The following is a 26293-nucleotide window of genomic DNA, read 5'->3' as shown; positions in this document are numbered from 1 at the left end:
ATTGATGAAGGTGTTAATCCTTCAAAGTACATGACTGGAAGTGTGAACTGTTGTGAAACTGCCGGGGTAAGGATGTCAACGCGCCATTGTATGTTGGTGACAAGCGGTGTCTCAGGCCCCCTCCTCTGTTCAGGGATGGTTTTTCCAGGTTGTGAAAACATCCGGTTAAAAGTATCAGCAGCCCTAGCTAATGCTAAAGCTCCCCCTTCCAATCTAAGTCTGCAAGAGAGGAGGGCTCTGACATCACTTGCCAAGGACTCAAGTGTCACCATCCTGCCAGCAGATAAAGGAAGGTGTACAGTGGTACTGAATACATCAGACTACCATGCCAAAGTGTCCACACTGCTCAACGATTCAGACACATATGAGCAACTCAAGAGAGATCCAACAAGCAACTACAAGAAGAAGGTTATAGACTGCTTGCAGCACCTTGAGAAGGAAAAGGTCATCAGTCCAGCTTTGTACCGTCGCCTTTACCCAGGCGAAGCCACTCCATGCCTATATGGACTCCCAAAAATACACAAAGAAGGAGCCCCTTTGAGGCCAATTGTCAGCAGCATTAACTGTGTGACTTATAACATTGCTAAATACGTGGCCAACATCTTAGCCCCCTTAGTTGGAAACACAGTACACCACATTCAGAACTCCATGGACTTTGTCAAAAAAGTGAAGGAGTTAAAGCTGGAGATCGATGATACAATGATGGTGTCCTATGACGTAACATCTCTGTTCACATGCATACCCACTGCCGAGGCAATTGATACAGTGAGGAAACGGCTGAAACAAGACACCACCCTCAGCAGCAGAACAAAGCTGACCCCAGAACAAGTTTGTTCCTTACTGGACCTATGTCTCAATACCACTTACTTCAAGCACAAGGAAGTTTTCTATAGACAAAAACATGGCTGTGCCATGGGTTCGCCTGTGTCTCCAATTGTAGCGAACCTTTACATGGAAGAAGTGGAAAAGAAAGCCCTGGACACCTTCAAGGGAACAACACCAAGTCATTGGTTCAGATATGTGGATGACACCTGGGTCAAAATTAAAGAACGCGAGGTTCCAGCCTTCACCAAACACATAAACTCGGTGGACAAAAACATCACGTTCACAAGGGAAGATGTGAAAGACAGCAAACTGGCTTTTTTGGACTGTGCTATAGTTATCAAAGAGGGGAGGGACCTGGATATTGAAGTATAGAGGAAACCCACCCACACAGACCAGTACTTGCTGTTTGATTCCCACCACCCTTTGGAACATAAACTCTACATCATCGGGCTGAAACTGTGGCATCCAATGCAGAGGCCAAGGAGAAAGAATATAAACATCTAAAAGGAGCTCTGAAAACTTGTGGGTACCCAGACTGGGCCTTCATCAAAACCAAATCAAAGACCAACAGAAAGACCAGACCTACAAACAGAAGGGAGGAACACAGCAGGCGAAACAACATAGTCATTCCATATGTTGCTGGAACATCAGAAAAACTTAGGAGAATTTTCAACAAACATCGCATTCCTGTGTTTTTCAAACCCAGCAACACCCTGAGACAGAAGCTGGTGCACCCGAAAGACCCAACACCCAAGCACATGAAAAGTAATGTGGTCTATGCTGTCCAGTGTAGTGAAGAGTGCTCAGACTTATACATTGGGGAGACAAAACAACCTCTCTGTAAGAGAATGGCCCAACATAGGCGGGCAAACTCCTCAGGACAAGACTCAGCGGTCTATCTACACCTCAAAGAAAAAGGTCACTCTTTTGAGGACAGTAACGTGCATATTTTGGACCGAGAGGACAGATGGTTTGAAAGAGGTGTGAAAGAGGCCATTTATGCCAACCTGGAAAAACCATCCCTGAACAGAGGAGGGGGCCTGAGACACCGCTTGTCACCAACATACAATGGCGCGTTGACATCCTTACCCTGGCAGTTTCACAACAGTTCACACTTCCAGTCATGTACTTTGAAGGATTAACACCTTCATCAATGAGAATCTTGGTACCATTGTGATTGGATCATACCTTCTTACACCTGTCAGTTTCAGCTAACACCTAACTGAACAAGTTCAATGGAACCATTGTGATTGGATGTCTGTGACTCTACTACCATCAAGAGTTTAAATACCGGGGAATTCCCTACCAGTCATTTGAACTGAAGAAGCCACTCGGATGAGTGGTGAAACGTTTTCGAGAAAAACTCAGAGAAGTCCAGTTGTTTTAGACTTAATTCTACTAGATACTGTTAACCCATATAGCATATGATGCTGTTACTGATAAATGTAAGAGTGTAGGGGAAACTACATGAAAGTATAGAATACCATATCAATGAAGGATAAATAATGACACATTACTCTGTTCAAAAGTATAAAACTAAAAACTTTTACTTAAAATAAAAAAGGGGGGGGGAAAACGTAGGGCTTGCTGCCCTTGAGTTCCTCAAAGTCCCTCCTGAGTTCAGCAACTTCCCCCCGGAGCTGGGCCAGCTCAGCCCTCATATTGTCCAGGTCCTCCTGCATGGACCGATGTTGTGGGCCTTCCTCGGCAGGAGAACCTGGTGGCTGGCATCCGGGGGGCTGGGGGGGAACCCAAGGGCCAGGGAAAGTGGGCTCAAACAGGGGGAGGAGTAAAGGGGGGGGTGTCCGGGGCCTCCATGGCCTCCTCGGCCTCGGGGGCCTCCTCTGCCTCCTCATCCTCTGGGGCCACGGGGGCCTGGCTCAGTCCTGAGGCCTTGCTGGGTCCTGAGCCCTTGCTCTGTCCTGGGGCCTTGCTGGGTCCTGGGGCCTGGCTTGGTCCTGGGGCCTTGCTGGGTCCTAGGGCCTGGCTTTGTCCTGGGGCCTCTGGGGCCTGGGCAGGTCCTTGAGCCAGGTCTGCCTGGGGTTGAGCCTCCGGAGGGAGGAGAGGCGTGATGTCGATATTGAGTTCTGTGAGACAGTATTGCAAGATGTTATTTAAATCTATTATACATATATATATATATACATTCATACACAGAGGGCCACCATCCTAAATAACGGGGCCCCTCACAACAACAGCTATTAGGTTGCGCAGGATAGCCCTCTTCCTCTCATGGATAGCCCCAGCGGCAGCCTGTCATACCCTGAGCGCAGGAGGAACTCTATAATGTAGTGCCTCTCCTCCATTAGCAGCTCTGACACCCCAGGCATGATGCTCTCAGTGTGGTGACAGCAGGCTCAATGACACAAAATGGCCACAAGTCGCACATGTCAAAAATCGCCTCAAAATGGCCGCAAGTCGCGCGTGATTACGAAGTCGCGACAAATCGCCAACATATACCTAGTAATGTATTTTGTGCGACTAAATATTTACCACTATTGTACTGTATAATATCGCGACTAAATTTTTACCGCTATATAGTACTGTATATTAGTAGCGAAATTCCATACATGCCAAGACTTTAGTGAAATTGAGTAAAAAGACACATACTTTAATAAATAACACTGTAAGTCCATATTTTATTGTACTTTTCTATAATTTTTCGCCTGCCTGTAGTAGGTGTTAATTTTCGCATAGCCGAATGCGATATTTAGCGTGCAAAAGTTATAGTGAATCATGCGATCGTATTCTTTTCAGCACGGAAATTAACGCATGCAGTAAAACTAGCGCGATAAATACCGCATGCGAAAATGGCGACATCGCATGTGGTAATGCTGTAGTGAATCGCGCGCTAATTATCGCGTCTTTTTTACCGAAAAAAAGCGTGCGATCATTTTTATCGCACTTTAGTGAATCAGGCCTATAGTGTAATAGTCTAAAAGAAGATTTTTTTTGGCTGATTTTATAAAAATGTTCCCATGGGTCTTCTCATTCTTTGCTTGTAAAAATCAATTTCATGCTTTAGGCCTCAGTTTCACCTTCCCGCCTCTTTTCATTTGCTACAGCTGGCAGCTGGAGATATCTTCAGAGAATCCATGCTTCTTCCAGATCCCTGCTTTGTCTGTCTCCTGTAACTATGCTTCTTTAATCATCTTTAACTTAACTGAACTTGACATCTTTTTTAATGCCTGGGTTTTGAAAATGTTTCTCTCAGAGAGTGAGACAGATAGAAAGAACAACATTAATAGCTGTGTTATTGGTATCTTAAAAATAGATGAAACGTTTTTGTAGACAAAATATGACATTTGATATATAAAATAGATAGATTAGAGTGATATATAGAATAGATTCAAGATAAATAAAAAGGGTTTACAAGATGAATATTCATAATTCCACACAGTATCTTAAAAGCATATACTGTATTTCATGAAATCTCTAGAGAGAGAAAAAAGCAATTGGACAGGGCTCCTTATACATGAGTATTATGGTCTGACTAAACTAAAACCAACAGCTGGTGAAATTCATCTTAGGTTTCAAAATTAATGAATACGTGAAACAGGGGGAAACGTGTGCCAATGGGGGTGGGGTGTCATTTATTTATTTGCTTATTTTCCTTTATATTTAATCATTTTCCACATTTTTTCCTAGGTCCCTATAAATATTAAGGCCTCTACATTGAAGGCCATCTGACCCATGTAGTAATCTGGTTTGGATCAGGGCAATTTAGTTCTCCCTGTATGTGTCCATATTGAACAAAGATATCTGTCAAACTGGTGTAAATGTATCCAGCTTTACCACTGAAATCACATTTACATGATCGTTTAAAGCCCTGCCCCCCAGTACCACAGTGGTTTCACATCTCATCAAATGAGCAGATCTTTTAGTGTATGGCCAGTTTTAGAAGATATGTTTTAGATTTTTGTGTTTCATACTCTATATAACCTAACCAGAGAGTGTTAACCCTAAATTTCACCATATTCTGCAGCATAAGGCCCCATACATTGCTGACAAAGCTGGGCCAGAAGTGCCTGCTCCCTATCTACTTGCCTCCACACCCCTGGACCTGTAATCACTTGAACCACTTTCTCCTCAAACTCTTTGGCTGTGCTAGCTTACCTGCAAAAAGCACTGGGTGTGCAATAGTAATAGTACTGCTAGAGAGAAGGCAGCAGTGACATGTGTTCAAGCTTCTACCTACCCCAAAGTTCTGGCTCTGCCACTTATAAGACCATGTTTTACCCATGTTCGTTCTTTCTTTTGTTTTCTCCAGATTTATGGGTGAGGTGGGTAAATCAACCTTGCATGCAAACTTACTGACAGGAACAACAAGAACGCTGTACTTTATTGCTTGTACAGTGCGTTTTAAGCATCCCACATTTCATTATATCCTATATCTGTTTCCTGCATGGTTGCAAAAACCATATATAAAGCATACTTATTAAACTAAAAAGTTGGGGGCACAGGAATTTAAGTAAGCATTTTCTGCCCCTAAGTTTGATTTGTTTTTCATTTATACAAAAGTGGACTTTTTTTTCCCAAGTTTTTCAGTGTTTCCCGTTATTTACTAAAGCATTTTTTTCTTAAGTGTTTCTTTTTTTTAAGTGTTAACAAACCCTATCATAATTTATAGCCAAGCAGCACCGTGGACATAATACTTCACATATAGGCTACACATAAATACTACTTATCCAGGTCCCAAACTTTCTAGGATGGCCACCATGTTGTTCAGTCAATTCAATAAATGCATCACTGAAGAATCACTTGTTATTTTCTTGCAATAGATTTAAAATACAGATATTATTCTGGGAGAAAGGAGGAGTACTTGTAAAGCAGAATCTATCAAGTAAGGCAGTTACATATTAACAGAAGATGGGGAGGTGATCCATTAGATCATGAAAAACATAACCATGGCACCACGGGAATTTGTTTTTAAAGTCAGCTGTTTGTGCCCCTGGTAAAGTACCGGTAGTTCTGTGACAGGTTACTTGGCTATCACATATATGGTTGTCACACAATTAATATAAAGCATACCCCTTTGTACAAATAGGTGATAAGCTGTAATGAATGAAGTGTAAAATGCATCCATTACAGAAATAGAAAGAACAGAAACACAATGAAATTGCTACATATATTTGTTTATTTTAAGGTGTTTTCATTATTTTGTTCAGATGACTGGCTGTATTGATGCTATCAGAATGTTTTATTGCAGAGAGTTTCAGTGGCTGTCACACCTGCCTGTCAGTGGAGATCTGGACTTCTCTACAGTAAAACAGATGATACAGCCTCGATGTGGCATGAAAGATGATGAATCGCTAGAACTGGTCAAAAGTCACCGTCAACAACGCAAGAAACGTTACATTTCCAAAAGTAAGTGAATCCATTTCCAAAAGTAAGTAAAGATATTGGTGTTTATCTTAAATAAAGACTGGCAGCTAAAGTAATGTTGCTGTTCAGTATCAAGTTTGTAGTATCAGCTAACAACATAAATGCAGCTTAAAGGCAAAACAACATGGGGCATTTCACAAAGTAACCAATTAGCACTTATCTATTATTAGTTTTAATGGTTGGTTGCTATGGGTTACTGGACTGGGGTATACTGTATAAAAAGAAGCTTATGATAGATCTGACAGTTTTGCTTGCTGCCTGTGTATGTTGTGTTCTCTGGAGTTCCAGAGTTTTTGCTTGAACTTTCTGTTAATTGTATGCCAATGGGTGCTATAGGCTTGTTTCATTTACTAAATAAAACTTAGTAGCCTTAACCTGTCGCCTAGAGGGGGACAGATACATTTGGGTCATACATCCTACGTTTAAGATTAAATAAGGCTCTGTGGTTGATATTTTAAATTACACTCCAACCAACCAGTAAGGCAGCACAAATTTAAAAAAATGAATGAATATAAATATATAGAAAATATGGGTTTTAATGCAGAATTACAAAAGAAAATGGACATCACCAGATGTCTAGGCACACCAGAGCTGGCACTCCGCTTGAGCACAACAAAATCTTGGGAAAATGGTATCTCTGATGTCCTAAAGCTTTTATTGTCTAATGTAATTCTGCATCAAAAGCCATATTTTCTTATAAGGCCAGCTGTCACGGAGCTGTGCAGGGCACCTTGAGTGGCTGAATGTGGAAGAGTGTTTCAGTCATCAGAGGTAGGGCTGCATTTAGGGGTTTATAACCCCTTGCATTGTTTAAATAATTAAAGTGACCTCCTATAACTTCTTCAGTGTCTTTCTTTCATTGATGTGTTGGGTTGGCTATTATTCACTGGTTAGTTAGACTTTCAGCTTAGTAATCACATATAGAACATCTGCCCTTAAAAATGTGTGTCCTGGTACAGAATTACATAAGATGTGCACATTTGTATGGTGAAACACCAAACAGATAATGCTAGCCTTTTGCCAGTGTAGCATCTGGTGTCAATACTTTTGACTTGGGAGCAAGGCCACTGACAAACTCAGGGTTCCCTTTTGCTTTGTTCCAATGAGAACACCCATGCTTCATCTGCATAATACTCATAATAATGCAGATGTCTGTATTATAGCATCATTTTTGCCTAGTAATGGTTGCAAAATTTTGTGATGAAAATGTGCAAAATGGTGCAAAGAACTGGCAAGAGGGGGGGACACATAGTGGATTGCACCCCTACCCCCCCCCCCCCGCAGGGGCCTCCACCCGACATCCTCCCCTGAATGCGCATATGTGAATGTATCAGGGGAGGATATCGGCGGCCAGGGAAAGCGCCAACAGGGTCGGATCTGAGCCGCTGGGACCCACCAGGGCCGGGGCCCACTTGGTATTTTCCTGGTGTCCCAGTCCGACCCTGTTCCTAGAAAAATAATCAGTCTGGACTCTAATTAATATATTGTATGGAATGCAATGTGAACCAACTCCTAAAAATAGAAATTCATTTCTTCAGGAAACAGGGTTCCAAACTTGTTTCCTGCTGCAGGGTTCTCCAGACTATACAACAACTTGAAATACGACCAGAAAATGTTCATGTACAATAGATGCCTCAATGCCTAGAGGGAAAGCCTCAACCACACTTTACTTTAGAGTGGTCGTGAAAATTGCAGTTCTTCCCCACCATATACTGGTAATGTGGTTATCATTATGCACTAGTTTGGTAGAAGGAAATTTGTTGTTGTTTTTCACAATTATTCACACACTTCACTACATAGTTATGTATTTATCTTAACCATAGGATTCAGCAGTCTGAGATCTGCAGTGCCTGAAATGTTTGTCTGTTAAAGGGCAATTAGCCTGGGGGGATCCTCTTGAAATAAGCTTTCAATCTGCCATTCAGGCTACACTGGAAAGAATGTAAAACATGCACAGATCTTGTCTCTTCTTCAAACAGAAAAAAGAAAACAGAAATGTATGAAGCAATAATAAGATTAAAATATTTTTCATAATCGGATTTTAGTTTAAACCTAATTATGTGTTCTGTAATATTTATTAAAGGAAGCATAAAACTTTTATGCTTTCAATTCAAAGCCCATTAACTCATGTCATAATATATTTATGTTAAAGCAATAGCACAGATCTTGCCCATTCAAGGGGATGGAAATGTAATGAGGTGTTGGAAAACCACTCACACTCGCCTTTATACTATAAACATATAGGTTTGTCCTGTGCCAGAAAGAAAATGCCATACTGAGACTTCTGGTAATGTAGAAGAAGGTCAGGGTGACAGGGTAAATCAAAGGGTCTCATGATAGCTATAGGATTGCACATTGCAGAATTACTATGCAAATTCAGCATGAACATGGTATCCATCATTTTGGCACTCTTTACCTTGCTAACCAATCACTCTCTGTCTCTTATTCTAATAAATCACCACCAGTCCCACTTAATTTAGGGATCACACAAAGTTCTGTACTTGGCTAGTTGTTATTCTCTCTAAAAATGCTGTCTTTGGGAGGCCTCATCTGCTCATTTGGCTTTCAATATTATCTGTAAACTCATCCGAACAAAAGCTGAACTGATCATCTATGACTCCTCCCTCACCTTGTCTGACACAATAGTCAAGTCAAGTTAGGGTAGGTGATATTGAAATACAACAACAGGAGTAGGACCTGTTGGAGTAAGGACCACATCAATGAGCCGATGTGGTCCCCGGCAAAATCAAACCTGCCCGATTCACATCTGCCCACTTTTAGGCCAGATAGTTGACTAGGCCAGTTGGGGGGTGGCCATACATAGGCAGATAAACTGCCAAATTCATCTGAAGGACCTGAATTTGCTGCTGAAATGTATGACCACCTCATGCATGCTCTCAGCCAATCCCATCTAAACTACTGCAACTTACTTCTAACTGGCTTTCCTAGCTCCCATCTCTTCACACAACAGTCTGTATTTAATTACTGCTACCAGAGGTCTCATCCAATAGAGTACAGGCCCCTCCACTTCAGATATCAGTATCATGCCTTCTTATAAAACAAAGAATAACCTATAAACATCTTCTTGTGACCTTCAAAGCCCTTCATTCTCCTGCACCTCCTGCACTGCCTGGTAACACCATCCACTTCTACCCATTTCTACTTACATTCGGAATGCCATCACTACATTTTCCTAAAAAAAAACACGTCTTGGGGAACTGGCATAAGATCTCACTCAGAACAGGCACTTGGCAGTAACAACCTCTTTAAACTACAGCACTAAAGGTGGCCACACACGTGGCGATCTGACGATGTTTCGTGCGACCATCAGTCGCACGAAACATTGTCAGATCTGCCACATACCATCAGGGGTGAAACAGGCAGATATGGAGGTAGAAACAATAGGATTTCTACCTCCTTCTGCCGATTCAGCCCTGACGGCAGATTTTGGTCAGACGCCTTCTATGGCGCCCGATCAAAATCTTTTAACCGGAGCTTCCTGCGATATCGGTCGACTCGCCGACATGCCATACACGCACCGAATATCGTACGAAACAAGGTTTCGTACGATAGTATCGGTGCGTGTATGGCCAGCTTTACTATCCTCCTACTGTGTCTGTAATTTAGATAGATACTAACTAGATATCAGCTGCTGTAGGATGCTGATAGTTGCAAAACAACAAATGCTGATGTGCCGCATGTTAAAGATGTAGTAAATCACTCTGTAGTAATTCTTATCTCTTGATACGCATGACATGAACTCTGAACGATACTCCAAAAAATTACTTTTCACAAAAAATTTTTTGTTTGTTTGTGTAGAGGCAGCTTAAAGAATCAATCCTAAAAGATTATGGTAATACCCATAAGCACTATTGTTCTCTTCTTTTGAGGTCTGACATTTTAGCATGTATAGCAAACACTAAAGTAGTCTATGGTCTTTAAGGTCATTGTAGGTTACTAGCTTTCCATGAACTGTTTACTTTACATGCAAATCTACCCAGTGAAATCCTTAACAGCCAGTGTTTAAATGAGGAGAGTCACAGCCCAGGGCTTACAAACACACAAAAAATGCAAAGAATTTTATTTAAGGCTTTTCAACAGATCCCAGGTGTTATTGAGCCATAAGCATAAAGATGTTACAGGCAAACATAGGTCTATCCAATCAATTTTGCTGTGACTTTAGCAGGTAGAAAAAGAACAATGTACTCATATTTATTCCACAGATTAATATCTGAATGTAATGAAATAATCACAGGGATGTGTGTCCTAACATGTTTTATTTAGATCACACAGAATCCTGAAAGAGAGGGCCCTCTTACTTGTATGCCAAATGCAGAGCTGTACAGTCTGCTTGGTGGCCATAGTGTGTATAAGCAGGAGCTGTAAAATATCTCAGATTTTCATTACTCCACAAAGAAAACTGTTGCTTAGTTTTCTTTGTGGTTGATTTTTACATACTTATTGTACAGTGCATTCTCTCTCCACCAATACTTAGGGGCAGATTTTTTAAAGTGTTCAATTAGAGCAAGGGTTGGGCCAAGCTGACCGGGCACCCTAGGAAACCCAACCAGCCATCTTGCCCCTGCACCCTCCTAAAAATCTCATAGGAATAAATAGAGAGTGGGTGAATTTTTCTGTGGTAAACTGTAATTTCTAATTTACTTTGATAAATTTGCCCATTAGTCAGTGCCTTTCTAGTAGGAATAACTAATAGCAGTCAAAAAGGCAATCGTTTTGCAATTTAGTAACTGCTAGAGCTTGGCTTCTCTAAACAATCTTCTGCCTCTTATTCCCTGCAAATCTGGCTGATTCCCAGTTGGTGGGTGTGAAACGGCTGTATCTGAGCTTGCTTTGACATGAGTGTTAGTGATGAGATCATTCTTCCAGTACAAAATATGCCATATTTCATGTACTTGCTGAGATGTTCCTTGTCTTTTTTTTGTGTTTAAACTGGTGTGCTTGGTATTTCAGTGTGTTCCTGTCCCTGCGGTTTCCAATAAATTATATTCTAAGTTTGATGACTAAGACATACAAAAAATACTGTAGGTGTTATTTGGCAAAATAAGAGAATTTTGGTTGTAGAACTTAAAGTCATTGACTAGATTCAGATAGGGCAGTGCAGCTGGTTATGGGTCCTGATATTAACCCAACAGGGATGTTTTTATATTTAGTACAGCCTGGCTCCAGTTAATAATAAGCTTTACCAATTTTACACTGTGATTTTAACATTATAACGAGGGCTTTGCATATGGAAACAATGTGCTATATTTGTAATATATAGGTATGGGACCTGTTATCCAGAATACTCGGGACCGGGGTTTGTCGGATAAGGGATATTTCGTAATTTGGCTCTCCATACCTTAAGTCTACTAAAAAATCATTAAACATAAAATGAATCCAATAGGATTGCGTTCCTCCAATAAGGATTAATTATACCTTAGTTGGGATCAAGTACAAGGTGTTTTTTATTATTACAGAGAAAAGGGAAATTGTTTTTAAAAATTTGAATTATTTGCTTATTATGGAGTCTATGGGAGATGGCCTTCCCATAGTTCAGAACTTTCTGGATAATGGGTTTCCGGATCCCATACCTGTAGCTGAAAGGTTATTTTAAATATTTTCTTTGAATAGAAACATGTATCATCTGTTTATTATTATTACATTTATTTTTAAAGCACCAATATATTTCACAGTGCTGTACATATGTGTACATAATTTACAAACAAACTGATACATGAGGTAATGAGAGCCCTAGTCGCAGGTTACAACATAATCCATCTCTTTTCTGATGCTGCCATCAGATTGGTAACTGTAACCAGATATGGCCCAATCTAATGTAACCAGCAACAGCTTTAAGCTACTACTAAACCAAATTCATAATCACAATAATATGGTTTCTGCTTAATCATAAATCAGTTCCTCAGTTCCCCATTCTATGGTTTAAATGTACAAGATATAATTAATAATCATTTGGGATCTTAATCTGTGATCACTAAACTCTAACCTTATGACTTTTATTCATCAGACACAATAAACACTGGATATTTCTTTAACACAGTATTGTTCCAGTTATTATTTGTCAGCTTGAGATCGAACTCTCCCTGCTTCATAGTCAGCCTGTTGTGTTGGGCAGACAAAGAACAATTATTGGCTTTGTCTCCAGCTGCCTTGACATGTTGCTGTCATTAATGTGCACTAAGAGTTCAAGTATGCCAACCTGAGCTTCATTTTTTAATGAATCTATGAATCAAACAGCTAATGGCCTTTGATCAAAAGACTAGGAATGTAGGCCGACATGTAGAAGATTATATAAAGGGAACCTTTAGTAGAATATGGAAATTATGTGAACAGTGTTTGACCCAGCATGTACAGAAGGCTTTAGCAGATATATATCTTATATATCTTATTATGTCTTTACCTGTAAGTGCAGCATATTTATAAAGAGCAAATTAAATCCTTTGCAGATTGAATGAACTGGTGCATATACCTGAGGCCAAAAAGAGGCATCTGTACATCTTATTTATGTTTCCTAAGTTTTGGATCACACATTCTGACAAAACACTTGTGACAATATTCATACGTATGCCATCTCAGAAGAACATGGCCATGCATGCAAGGGGCTTTTTTTATTGGGCCCCATTTACTAGTTGGCAGACCCCCACCAAGGGGGTCCAGGAGACCAGACTTATCAAAACATGGATGCTTGTCACAGAACTATGACCTGTATGAAACTAGTCTCCTTTATTTTACAGGTAAGAAATGGTACAAGCAACATTTAACTTATCAGATTGTCAACTGGCCCTGGTACTTATCCCAGCATCAGGTCAGGCAGGCGGTAAAAGCAGCGTTCCAGTTGTGGAGCAATGTTTCCTCTCTGACATTTTCTGAGGCTCTAAGAGACCCTGCAGACATCCGTTTGGCATTCTTTCATGGGGATCACAATGATGGTGCTGGAAACGCTTTTGATGGACCAGGTACTGAACTATTAATTCCTGTTAATGGTTCTTTTTTTATAACTTCTTGATTGAGCAGTTATCAAAAGCAGCGACATCCCATTTATGGCATTTTTATCTCTAGATAACAATGATGTTGCTCTTAGCTTGTACTTTGTTTTTCTATGACATAACCATTTTGACAAAAAAATTCTTGTTAACTTTTTAAGGTATTTCCATGTGGTCACAAAAAATATTTAACAAAGTGTAAATTCTCTTTCTTTTTTTTATCAACTCTAGAATATAAACAATTGATTTATTCCTAAATGCTGGACCAAATTTTCTACGTGCTATACACAGATATAAGTACTGAGTCCCTAAAAGAGGGAGGCTAGACTTCGAATTGGCACAACCATTCCACTTTGGAATCATGCAGAATGTTGTAAGCAGAGTACCACATTTCCTCCCTATCATGGATAATACAAACACTTTGCTAAATGAGCCGCAAGACCAGACAAGTTCCCAGTATGGAGCTTTCAGTTTAGGCATGTGCAACGTGCCTTAGTTTGCAATCAGTGTTCAGTGCTTTCTGACTGTTTCTTGAGGTAGTTTTTTGCTTTTCCATTTCCCATGTCGTCTCCTTAAACTCTTGCCAGATTTAATCCTCATAAATTGTGCTTTCTTCCATCCCTGCATAAGTTCTATGATGGTATATTTTGCAGGTGGTGCCCTGGCACATGCTTTTTTCCCCAGACGGGGGGAGGCCCATTTTGACAGTGCTGAGCACTGGTCATTGAATGGTAAAGGCCAAAACCTGTTTGTTGTATTGGCACATGAGATCGGACATACTTTGGGACTTCAGCATTCTCCCTTCAAAAATGCCCTGATGTCCCCTTACTACAAGAAACTGAATAAAGACTATGTACTGAACTTTGATGATGTCCTGGCCATCCAAAATTTGTACGGTATGTATTTGAATAATGTCATACCTGCATTTTTTGTTTTAACTGCTGATGTTATAGATTACATTTGTTGTGTTCTTTAGCACAAGTTTCAGCTTCCTAGTACTGAAAGCCTTGCAGACCTGATATCTGATCAGGGCATGTGCCCTTGCTCTGTGCTTTTGAAAGTACAGGTATAGGAGCTATCCAGAATGCTCGGGACCTGGGGCTTTCTGGATAAGGGATCTTTTCATAATTTGGACCTCCATACCTTAAACCTACTAAAAAATCATTTAAACATCATTTAAACCTAACAGGATTATTTTGCATCCAATAAGGATTAATTATATCTTAGTTTGGATCAAGTACAAGGTTCTGTTATTTTAACAGAGAAAAAGGAAATCATTTTTAAAAATTAGAATTATTTGCTAATAATGGAGTCTATGGGAGAGGCCTTTCCGTAATTCAGAACTTTCTGCATTTCCGGATAAGGGATCCTACACCTGTACTAGTAGAGTCAAACCCCAATTTTATGTATTCCCTATTTTACATTTTCACAGATTTGAGGGTTTGGTTTTTTTTTACAGCCACTTCACATTTCAGTGCATTTCAGTGTAGTATAAACCATTTTTACCAAATAAACAGATTTTACGTATCCCCATTTTATGCTTTCCCGGATTTTACTTTTATTTTAGCACCTCTGAAAATGTTGGTTTGACTGTATAACATTTTTATGAACAAGTTAGAACTCATTCAGCTGATTAAAACAAGAGGCCTGGCATTTCTGGGACAAAAAAATAACATTTAAATGTTGTGGATGAAAGGTGGTGGGCCCTTCTGTCCTGGTGTGCCATGAACAAATGTCCCTTTTGCGCTTTTTTAAAGTGACCCTGCTGTCAGGCAGTAAGGTTAAAATAGCAAAACACATATTCTATAATGTGTTGCATTAGTTAGCATTGATTAATTGCATATTTGAAGAATGAATCACAGAAAATATACAGTTTGCTGAAGTCCATATTTATGGAATACTGAGATCTTAGCTTTGGCAAACACTAGAAACTACAAGAGGTTTATAAGTACATACCATACTGTACAAAGTGCTACACCAGACAATTAGCCCATTCTTGTAGTACACACCTTGTGTATTACTTGTTAAAGATAGCTAGTAAGATTCTTTTATTTAACAAACCATGTAAACATTTAATATTTTGCCTGAATATCTGCTAGAATCTATTCATCACTAGCAAATAAGTCCACGTGCATCTGTGTTCATCCAAGTCACTCACTAATCTGATCTAATTAACTGATATCATGTGCATGGGATTATCCTTTAAAATTCTGTCATTTATTCATATACTTCTAGTATTCTAACATGAGAAATGTGCTTTCAGTTAGATTTTCTAGCTTCTTACTAGTGAAGAAGCAGGGCAGAATGGCAGACAAATATTTGTACAGTTCAGCTACACATATGTGTGGTTAATCACTATGCGGAACTACAAGCCTATATAGTTCTGTGACTCCTTATGATTCTAGAAATGTAGTCGGGTCACTAGTTGACTGAATTATATGAATAGTTAGTTTATGTGTGGGAAACTAAGGGGGGATTGCTTGTCTGTGCTATATTGGTCATGGCTAGTCCAGGCCCTTGTCTCCCTACTGCCTCCTCATTATTGTCGCAACTGTGTTGTCACTGTGCATGTGCGCTCGTTCACACAAGTGTGCCAATGCACATACATGGTAAAATGGCCAGTCGAGTTGCCTAGAGCACCCAGCTGGCCTGCCCGGCACTGATGACTGCTCTGTCAATGTATGTACAGGATCAAATACAAAATTCACAGAGAAAATGGAAATAATTTTTAAAATTGAAATTATTTGTTTAAAATGGAATCTACAGGAGATAGACTTCCAGTAATTCAGAGCTTTCTGGATAACAGGTTTCCATATAAGGGATCTAATACCCGTAATATCCTGAGTTATGTAAATACATAGCATGTACTTTGCTATTAACTATTTTATAGTAGCCTGTTGTATTTATAAGTCTACCAATGAAAATGTATTAGTGCAGGTAGTAACTATAAATAGTGGTTCATATCATGGAAAATAACAATTTGTTATTTAAGTCCACTGTCACACTTTGATGCAAAAATATGGTGTCTTTGCCATATATAAATGTAACAAAATGAAACAGTTTTGAAATGAAAACAGCAGACCAGTTTTGGTCCAGTTGAATTACAACAGACTTTTTCTAATAATATTCATTAAACCTCATTATTATGATTTGCTTATGTTTTTTGTCACTACAACAACATAACAGAATGTATAACTGCATTTATAAACCCTCTTATTCTGTACCTGTCTGCTGTCTTTATTTTAAATTGTTTGTATTTCAGGAGCGCCACCTAGTGGAAATCTTGTGCAACTCCCTGGAAAACAATTTGCCTTTTTTCAGGATTGGAGTCCAGAATCACATGAAGATACTAATTCAGGAATGAAACAGTCTTCCTACTGCCACTCTATCTTTGATGCCATCACATGGGGTAATAGTGCCAACCCTGTGATATTAAGGTTATGTGGGGCCTATTCTGTAATCCGACCCTCCCAAGATTATCTGCAATCTGGCTATGGGTGCTGGGTATTGTAGCTAACAGCTGTGGGTTTGTGAGCCTGCTATACTTGTTTTATAGCCATGAAATCTAGGGATCCCTAACACAGCTAGATGCATAGCACAGAAGTATAGAAATGGCAGTGACATGAATAGCAGATACATTTATACTGCACTCCTACAGTCAGGCTGTTTTAGATTTACATTACAAATTCTCCCAAGATAAAAAGCCCAAATTATTATAAAATTATTATAATTATAATTATTATAAAACATAATAAAATAATCATCTACTTAATAATAAGTAGATTTTTGTTCAGATATATAAAGATAGATCTAAAATACATTATTAGCTACTAAATTGCATTATACTGCAGACAGTTTTTAGAGGATTTACATATATTTTAGAACATTTTTAATAGAAAAACTTACAGACTACACATATAGTAAATGTTGCACAATGTCCATCAACAAATAAAGTAAAACAGGAATCTGTTGTTCAGGTATGAAACTGTGTTCTGCATATTAAAATGTTTTATGTGAGGTATTTTAAAGATACCTGCAGTGTTTAGGGGTTTAGTTTCCCTTTAAGTTTTATCTTATAAAGATCATTAGTCAGTAGCAGGCTCTAACAAGTCCAGGCCCCTCAAACCAGACACGCAGTAGTAACTACAGTGCTAACATTTTATTAGTGAGTTTATTTAGGTGACATTTCCAAGAGAAATGATTCAGCTGATACATCGCTTATTAATATATATATATATCTATGTAAACTGCCGGCAATGATTCACTCATAGGTAGAGCAATGTTTATCTAGGTTGCGTGCGGCTCTGTTCTAGGGCCTTTGTTAGGTAAAATGTTTCTTTGCATATCTGTCTACAGTTAACTCTTCACTTTTTTCCTAGATTTGAAACATACATTATACATCTTTAAAGGTCGTCACTTTTGGACAGTCTCATTGGATGGCAAAATCTCACCACCCCAAACTCTTCAGATGCGCTGGAAGAAACTCCCTTCTTATATTGAAGCTGCAGTTGTGTCTGGTTTTGATGGAAAATTCTACTTCTTTAAAGGTGAGGTTTAGTTTAATATCTTAGTAACCTTTGATAGGCCTGAATGGAGAACAGTAAAATTAGTTGTTTTTTTTTAAATCACCCAAATCCAAACCTGGAGACTGTGGTAATGCTTGAAACTGCTCTTTTTTGTTTTTTTTTATAAAATATCCTTATTTCTTATATAGACTACAAAGATGAGGGATGGCCCATGGAGGAGCAGCTTCCTTCTTAGGCCTGCACCATATTAAAATGATACAAGACAAGGGAGAAAACCGAACTCCATATGAATTAAATAGATCATAAAGTAGAGGCAATGCATGTGGGGGATCAGACTTCTCCCTAGATCTGTGTGCCATATTAATATGACAGAAGCCAAGAACACACACTTTCATTGAAAAATGGAAAAATTTAACTTCACCATAATACATTGGACTTTTTCCTGAAAGAAGCATTGGTAGCTCCTTAGGTACATCAATACCTTGTTATGAGATATGGGGGGTCCCTGACCAAATGCTGGATCACAAAAAAGAGAGATTTAAACAATTCTCACCTGACTGTTCAGTGCCTTACATGTCTAATATCTGCTCTAAGCAATGGAAGGGACTTCATATCTGGAAAAGATGCATTACTGTAATAATGAATGAGTAAGATGCTGTAATATACCTTGGAGGGCCCCATCTGGCCTGCAGGCCTCCAGTTGGATAGCCCTTATTCAGACTGGTAAATCAGGAAATAAATAATTGGTTGTTTCGCATTGTGTTGTGTTCTCTAATTATGGGATAAAAAATAAGCAGAAGCTATTAAGAATACCATAGAGTGACCAGACACTCTGTATTTAAGTGTGACTTTATACCATTTGCTTATACTGATGTGGAAAAGAAGAAATGCTATGGGAACAAATCCCGACTGTAGCTGCTCTCAGAAAATAAAGGCTCTGTTGTTCTGCCCAGTGATTAAGTGTTAAGAGGCATGCTCCTGTGCTCATTTGCCTATAGCTGACCAAGAGGCAGATTATCTGCCATGGTATTTTATTTATTATATTGTTTTTCTAGGAATTGTTATAATAAGTCTGTTTTAGTCCCATTCTGTGCTTTAGAACATGGTTTACATCTTCTTCCCTCAATGGATCTGTATGTTGTACCCTTTTCTATGTGCATTTATTGTAAACCATAAGCAATAGCTGCTCTCTAACAACCTATGTTCAGGTAGGAATTATTTGAATTATATTCTTGTTTATACAGTTTTGTGTTTGTGATACTGCTGCTTTCAAAATTTAATTGTTGTATTACAAAAGCATATGGTATTATGCTCTGTTTATCTCCAGGAATGAAACAGCATAGCTGTATAGCGCTTGATATCTTACAATGCATATCGTTAGAAAACATTAAAAACATAAGAAACGGAATGTCATAACTGTTTTTTTGTGAAGGCTATTTTTATAAAATATCTGTTTACATTACTTGACAGGTGGAAGGTGTTGGAGGTATAAAGATTCCATTTTAGAAGAAGGTTTTCCTCAAAAATGCAGCATGAACGGTTTGCCTCGTCGTCCTGACACTGCACTGTACTTTCAGCCTCTTGGTCACTTAGTCATTTTCAAGGGCTCTAAATATTATGTTGTAAATGAAGAGTCCCTAACAGTGGAACCTTACTACCCACGGACCTTGCAAGACTGGAAAGGTGTGCCAGCCAACAGTCACAGTGTTCTGACCCATCCTAATGGAGCTGTCTACTTTTTCAAAGGTGACAAATACTGGATATTTGACCAAAACAAGCTAAAAGTAACTACTTCTGGAAAGTGGGCTGAAGATTTGTCTTGGATTGGTTGTAAAAAGCATAAGACCTGATTTTTCTACAATGTTCAAATGGATTCACAATGTTAGGAAGCTCAATTCTGTATATAGGACATACCAAAGAAAAAACCTGGGACAACTTTAAAGGATCCTGGTGACCTTGTCATGTAGTGTTTCAGTAACTAAGCATTTGTATAGTTTTCTAGACTCCTTTTTGTATAGTCTTCTGATTATCTGATTATCTTAAACTTGATAATGAATGGTCCATTTGCATTGCAAAGAATATATTTATATGAACATGGGCTTCAGCTTGGATATTTGCCTAAGATAGATATAGATAAGATAGATAGGCTTAGCCTTCCCATCTGCCAAGTCTATGCCATGATTAGTATTGTAAGAATCAGATGCACATGGACTAACAATATTCTGAAGAGTAACATTTCAACGGTTCAACTGGAATGCAATGGTGTCCACCCGCTACTGTCTAGATTTTTAAACATTTCTTGCACTTTAACAAACACTGCAGTAGAAGATAATGGATTAGTAAACAAGACATAAGGGTAGTGCCACACGGGGCAGATTCTCAGCCTGCCGATACCGAGAATCTGCCCCATGTGGCAGTAGCCTATCACTCGAATGAAAGCTCAGATACAATTTAATACACTGACCATTATTCGCTGGAGACTATGGACAACCTTGGTCAGTATGAGTATAAGTGAGTATAGCACTGCACTCTGGAGATGTATCAGCTAGTCATTTTCCTCAACATTCTCAACATTCTGTGCTCTCATTGGTACAGTAAAATACAGTTAAACTATATAGTGTGGCTATTTTACTTTATACAGTGTTAGCTGTGAAATGTCATTGCTAACTTCACCTGATTTAAGTTGGGGGATAATATATCTTTACAAATAAAATGTGTCAGCCATATGATATATGACATATATATTTAGTGGTAGAGTGAGTTGAACATTGTTGTTAAATACAAAGATATAAATTGGGATATTTCTATTAATAGGCTTGTACATAAAGTTCAGCAAGGAATGTAGGAAATGCATTTTTACTTTGGACAAAAAAGTTCACTGTGGGCTATGGCATATACAAAAATAATCCTGCTGATTTGTTTTTAGTGGGCACAGTTTTGTGGTTTGTGTTTCTGGGCATAGGTTTAGGGTTTCGCTGAATATTCTGTTTGGTCGGTGGTCTATGCTGCAGTTTTGTTTATGAAAAACCTTTAATGTCCGTTGGCTTGCAAGCCCACAACCCCTGCTAGCCTTTTTTAAGGGGGTTATAACCTTATAGGAGGACAAAGGAGAAAGAGATTTCCAATTTTTCGTTTAAAGCTCCCCTATAAAGTCCAATGTAGTCAGGGGTCTTGCAGTTGATATAAGTGTTATATATACAGTACACACCTGTTGTTATCCAGGGGTATCAACAAGTTACTATTCACCTGCAATTTTACCTCATTGGCACATTGGATGATTTGAAGGGTTTTGTCACCCTGGTGTTTGGTAGCTCCATGTATGAGTAAGATTACAGGTGATTTATAGGTCATTTTAAACAAACAGACCCAGTTAAAGGAACAGTAACACTAAAAAATGAAAGAGCTTTAAAGTAATAAAAATATAATGCACTGTTGCCCTGCACTGGTACAGCTGGGGTGTTTGCTACAGAAACCCTACTATAATTTATATAATAAGCTTCTGTGTAGCCACGGGGGCAGCCATTCAAGCTGGAAAAAAGGAGAAAAGGCACAGGTTACATAGCAGATAACAGATAAGCTCTGTAGAATACAATAGTGTTTTATCTGTTATCTGCTATGTGCCTGTGCCTTTTCTCCTTTGAATGGCTGCCCCCATGGCTACATAGCAGCTTATTTATATACATTATAGTAGACTTTCTGAAGTAAACACACAACTTTTACCAGTGCAGAGCAGCAGCACATTATATTTTAGTTACTTTTATACCCTTTCATTTTTTGGTGTTACTGTTCCTTTAAGAGCACTGCTTAGTACAGGTTCATCCATCATGGGAATGGTTGAGACCTGGGGCTTTTTGTAAACATGAAATAAACACAATAGAATAATATGAATTTTTGCAACTCAGTTGAAATTAAGCACAAGATACTGTTTTATTATTACAAAGAAAAAGGAAATATACTGCCTTGGTGATGGCATTCCCATAATGTGGGGTTTTCTGAATACCAAGTTCCAGACAGGAGATCCTATCATACTTAATGACATGGTTTTTCATACATTAACTAATTGTTTCTCAGATGAAACCTCTGAACTGATATCAAGACCAAAGTGACATAATTTATTATCTAAGAACATGTTGTTAGTTGACAGCTACATAGAAGCTTGAATGTTCTTTTGGGGGCAAGTGCAGGCATTTCTGTCACTGAGCCCAAGTTTTTGTTGTAGCACAGATCAAAGGTTGAACTTGGTAAATGTTTAACTGCAAGATCTACAAACTTTACCTTCTGCCTTGTAACATTCTTTCTCGGTTCAGGTAGCTATGTGTCTGCTGCTCTTTTACCTTGCCGCTTGTTCCTTAGCTGCATTCAGAGTAGCTCACACAAGCACAATATACATTAAGGAAATGCCAGCACATGTCAGACAATGGAACAGCCAGTCACAAACCAGCTGTCCTCCCGCAATGTCTGTTCGTTGATTTATGTGGTTAATTAAAGGTTATGCATAAAGAACAAAGCTACCAGTAAATGGTAGACATAAATATAGCCAGCTATATGTACACATAAGAAAGTCATGTGTACAGATAAGACCAAGAAAGAGTAACAGTTACGGAAAGAATAATTTATCAAATCTAGAAGCTATGTGGCCAAGTGTGCTTGTGTCTCTAGTTTAATTGAAATCACAGAACCATTTCCTCAATTGTGTTGGTATAGGGCTGTGACATACGGGGAGATTAGTAGCCATCCCACCGGCTAGAATGTAAATCGCCAGTGGCATGGCATACGCGGTTCCACGTTTTGCCGAAGTCGGGGAAGTTCCCTCTCAAGTCAACTTCGGCAAATCGCGGCACCACGTATCCCAACGGTGATTTACATTCTAGCTGGTGGTATGGCATTTCTGGGAGATTAATCGCCTGCGACTAGAGAGATTTGTCGCGTGGCGACTAATCTCCCCGTGTGTCACCGCCCATAGTGTAAGTATACCTGCTGGGAGTATCACCCCTGCGTCTGTCATGCTTTGTTTAAAAGAACTAAGACACTGACATTGTAAATTCTATATAAAGTAAATAGCATATTGCACAACGTGATTGTGTTTATTCTGTGCTCTCTTTGGTACAGGTGTGCACTATCAGTTTTGTTGCCATATACCCTACATTGTCATGACTTCTACTGGGTTAATAGCAGAAATGCACAACAAATCATCATGAGAGCACAATTGTTCCAGTGTTTGCTTTGGTCCGATGTGTTGGTTTTTATATTATTGGCAATCACAATGCACAATACACAAATAAATGAAATTCTGTTCTTATCTCTGATACTGTAAAATAAAAAACCTATCCAACTTTTGTGTTGAAATTTTATTTTCTTGAAATAGGGCATAGCTTAGTGTTAGCACTGAGTATGTATTGTCTTGGTCTTTCTAAATGAATATTTATGCTGGTACTCTCCACAGTTTTACATGCTATGGGCTGATCATTTAAAATACAAAGTATTTTTAGGATGAGTTTATTTAAAAATTATAGTTTTATATAGAGCTGTATATAAAATCCATAGGCCAACAAGGGACCTTAAATTGAACTTGGAGGACTAAATTGCTTCATTTAAGAAAAATTCCCTTAAAAAGGTTGCTCGCCTTTGAGTTAATTTTAAGTATAATTTAAAGAGTAATATTCTGAAACAATTGGTCTTTTTTATTATTTTTATTTTTCAATTATTTCACTTTTTGTTCAGCAGCTCACCAGTTTGGAGTTTCAGAAATGATCTAGTTGCTAGGGTGCAAATTACCTTAGCAACTAGGTAGTGGTTTGAATGAGATACTGGTATATGAATAGGAGAGGACCTGAATAGCTGAATTAAGTAATAAAAAGTAACAAAAACAATAAAACTGTTGCCACACAGACCAATAGCTTTTTGGCTGCTGGGGTCAGTGACACCTATTTGAAAGCTGGAAAGAGGCAGAAGGAGGCACATGATTCAAAACTATACTAAATAAATAATAAAGACCAATTAAAAAGTTGCTTAGAAATGGTAATTTTATAACATGGTAAAAGTTAACTTAAAGGTAAACAACTCCCTTACATACATACAGACTTACAGACATAACCAATTACAATCCTGCATGAATATAATCAAAACTGAGGTTGCTCTGTGAGCTGGGGCCGTGTACCTTTCTTCTTCCACTCATAAGTATTGTTTTAATTGCAGAAGCTCAGCTTTGGTTTGGGTTTCCTTGCTATGTAATAAGCTGCTAAAAAAATCACAGCAAAACAACATAAAAAATTACTATGAATTATCATATAAATCAACACATTGGTGACCTTCTAAACTGGAGTGAAGTCCAGTTGTTGAATCCTTAGTTAATGATGCCTAGGAAACTAACTCCATATCAATTTTTGATTCCTAGCAGAAAACACATCATTTGACATATCTATTAGAAACATTGATTTTGTTTCCATTAATGAGAATCTTCACAGATGTACCTTGTCTTACTGGTTATTAAGGCAAACACAGACAGGAACACAGGGCAGGAACCATAGCTGTGCCCTAGCTCTATACATAACATGGGTGTATAAGACCATTATCAGTCCCATAACATCCTTCAAAGGCAACTCTGGAGAACTGCTTTGTTTATGAGGTATGTGCAATTCATTTATACAGGTCTTGGATCCATTATCTAGAAACCCATTATCCAGAAAGTTCTGAATTAGGAGGAAGTCCATCTCCCAATTTGAATTTTTACAAATGATTTCCTTTTTCTCTGTAATAATAAAACAGTACCTTATACTTGATTCCAACAAACTTATTTGAAGCAAAACAATCCTATTGGGTTTATTTAATGTTTAAATAATCTTTGAGTATGCAGATCCAAATTATGGAAAGATCCCTTTTATTCTGAAAACCCCAGGTCCCAAGCTTCAGGATAATAGGTCCCATACCTATATTTCTACTCAGTTATTTCAATTAGCTACCTTCTCACACTTATATTGCTAAGCTACTGGGACACATACAACTGAGGTGCATGGAATAAAAGAAAAAAAAACTACAAATGTTATTTCCTTTATCAGCTTCTATTCTATTTGCCCAGACTTGCTGTAATGCTAGGCATTACATATTTAATCACACTTAATGATAAGTTACGGTAAATTGGTTTGTTTGAACCAAGATTTGAATTTGTAATGTTATATAATTTATTTTTAATAATTTAAATACATTATGCGTAAAAGAAATCAATGTGACCAACACAATATTTCAATAAAATACATCTTTTAATCACTTGCTCTATTTTGACATGACATTTTTAAGATGTCTGTTCTGGTGTGTTTATGTCTGAAGGTGGCTATACACACGTGGTTCATTTATAAAAAAATTTGCAACTTGGCAGTAACCAATGGCAACCAATAAAATGTTTGTTTTCATTCAAGCTGCAGCTGGTTGAAAAAAAGACAGTTACTAATTGGTTGCTATAGGTTACTGCCCAGGTGCAAATTTGCCCAGTGTTTATAAATGAGCCCAACTAATATCTTGAGCAAGTAACCCATAGATCAAACAGTCAGATTTTACCCATTTTAGCCTTGTCAGCACCCAAGAAATTACCTTGGTGGTATGAAACATCTAGAACCATAGGTTGGGAACCATTCTTTCTCTCTGTAATGCAGTTAACTCCCTGTCTGTAGCATATTGCAAATGTGTGGCTCTTTTAAACGTTTTGCTTACATTGTGTGACAGTGCTTACTGTCTATGGAGTCACCAGTACCATTGCAGGTATCTGAATTGGTGGAGGTACAGCTACAAATTGTTGTTGCCTTCTGCTTTATTGAACACTAACCCCCATATGTAATAAAAGGCACTTTGCACAGTAGCAGTAACCCATAGCAACCAATAAAAATTTTGCTTTTAAACAGGTGACCAGTAAATGCTACCTGCTGATTGGTTGCTATGGGTTACTGCTCCTGGGCAAACTTAGTTCACTTTGGACAAGGAAGCAGTATGGCTGCTCTCACACATTTAGATATTTATAGATATAAACATACTTTTCTGCTTTTTGGCCACTTTGTATCACTTAGCAACAGTGAATGTGAACTATACACCCATGGGTATTTTAGCTGCACTAAGTTTGTGCCACTTTTTAGTCTCTTATATAACATCAATTGGTGGTACCTGTATCTTAAGGTGGCCATACACTGTAACATCCACTCGTTTGGTGAGGTCAATAAAGTTCTGCATATGCAGATTTCCATAATCTCCATACCTTAAGTCTACAAAAAATAATTTCAACCTTAAATTGAAGGTTGAATCCAATAAAGATTAAGTACAAGGTGCTGTTTTATCATTACAGAGGAAACGGAAACATATTTTATTATCTTGAATTATTTGATTCAAATAATTCTATGGAAGATGACCCCATAATTCGGAGCTTTCTGGATAAAAGGTTTCCATATATCAGATGTGGTGATGAGCAAATTTTTTCACACATCAAAAAAAGTAACGATTGTGTCAAAATAGGCCAAGCCGTGTCAAAAAAAAAAAAAGATGCGGGCAAATTTTCTTGTTGTTTTGCGAATTTTA

The 26293-nt window shown here is 38.4% G+C and overlaps 1 protein-coding gene across 2 annotated transcripts in view; it reads left to right on the top strand.

The window, feature by feature from the left end:
* mmp28 (matrix metallopeptidase 28) overlaps positions 1 to 21161 on the top strand; it is a 36805-nt gene extending 15644 nt beyond the window's left edge. Inside the window, exons 2-8 of one of the 2 annotated variants that reach the window (XM_012957449.3) lie at positions 3891 to 3955; positions 6035 to 6192; positions 12963 to 13184; positions 13865 to 14107; positions 16474 to 16620; positions 17591 to 17758; positions 19208 to 21161. In XM_012957449.3, coding sequence (XP_012812903.2) covers positions 3921 to 3955; positions 6035 to 6192; positions 12963 to 13184; positions 13865 to 14107; positions 16474 to 16620; positions 17591 to 17758; positions 19208 to 19587 — 1353 coding nt within the window. In that variant the 5' untranslated portion in view covers positions 3891 to 3920 and the 3' untranslated portion in view covers positions 19588 to 21161. The remainder of the gene's footprint in view (positions 1 to 3890; positions 3956 to 6034; positions 6193 to 12962; positions 13185 to 13864; positions 14108 to 16473; positions 16621 to 17590; positions 17759 to 19207) is intronic. The other variant, XM_002933831.5, reaches the window with a different exon arrangement.
* Positions 21162 to 26293: the final 5132 nt, after the last annotated feature.

This window comes from Xenopus tropicalis, chromosome 2 (assembly GCF_000004195.4).
Source record: "Xenopus tropicalis strain Nigerian chromosome 2, UCB_Xtro_10.0, whole genome shotgun sequence".
In the NCBI taxonomy this organism is placed as follows: domain Eukaryota; kingdom Metazoa; phylum Chordata; class Amphibia; order Anura; family Pipidae; genus Xenopus; species Xenopus tropicalis.
Note: the sequence above shows the minus strand (reverse complement) of the source record. Positions and strands in the feature narration are given on the sequence as shown.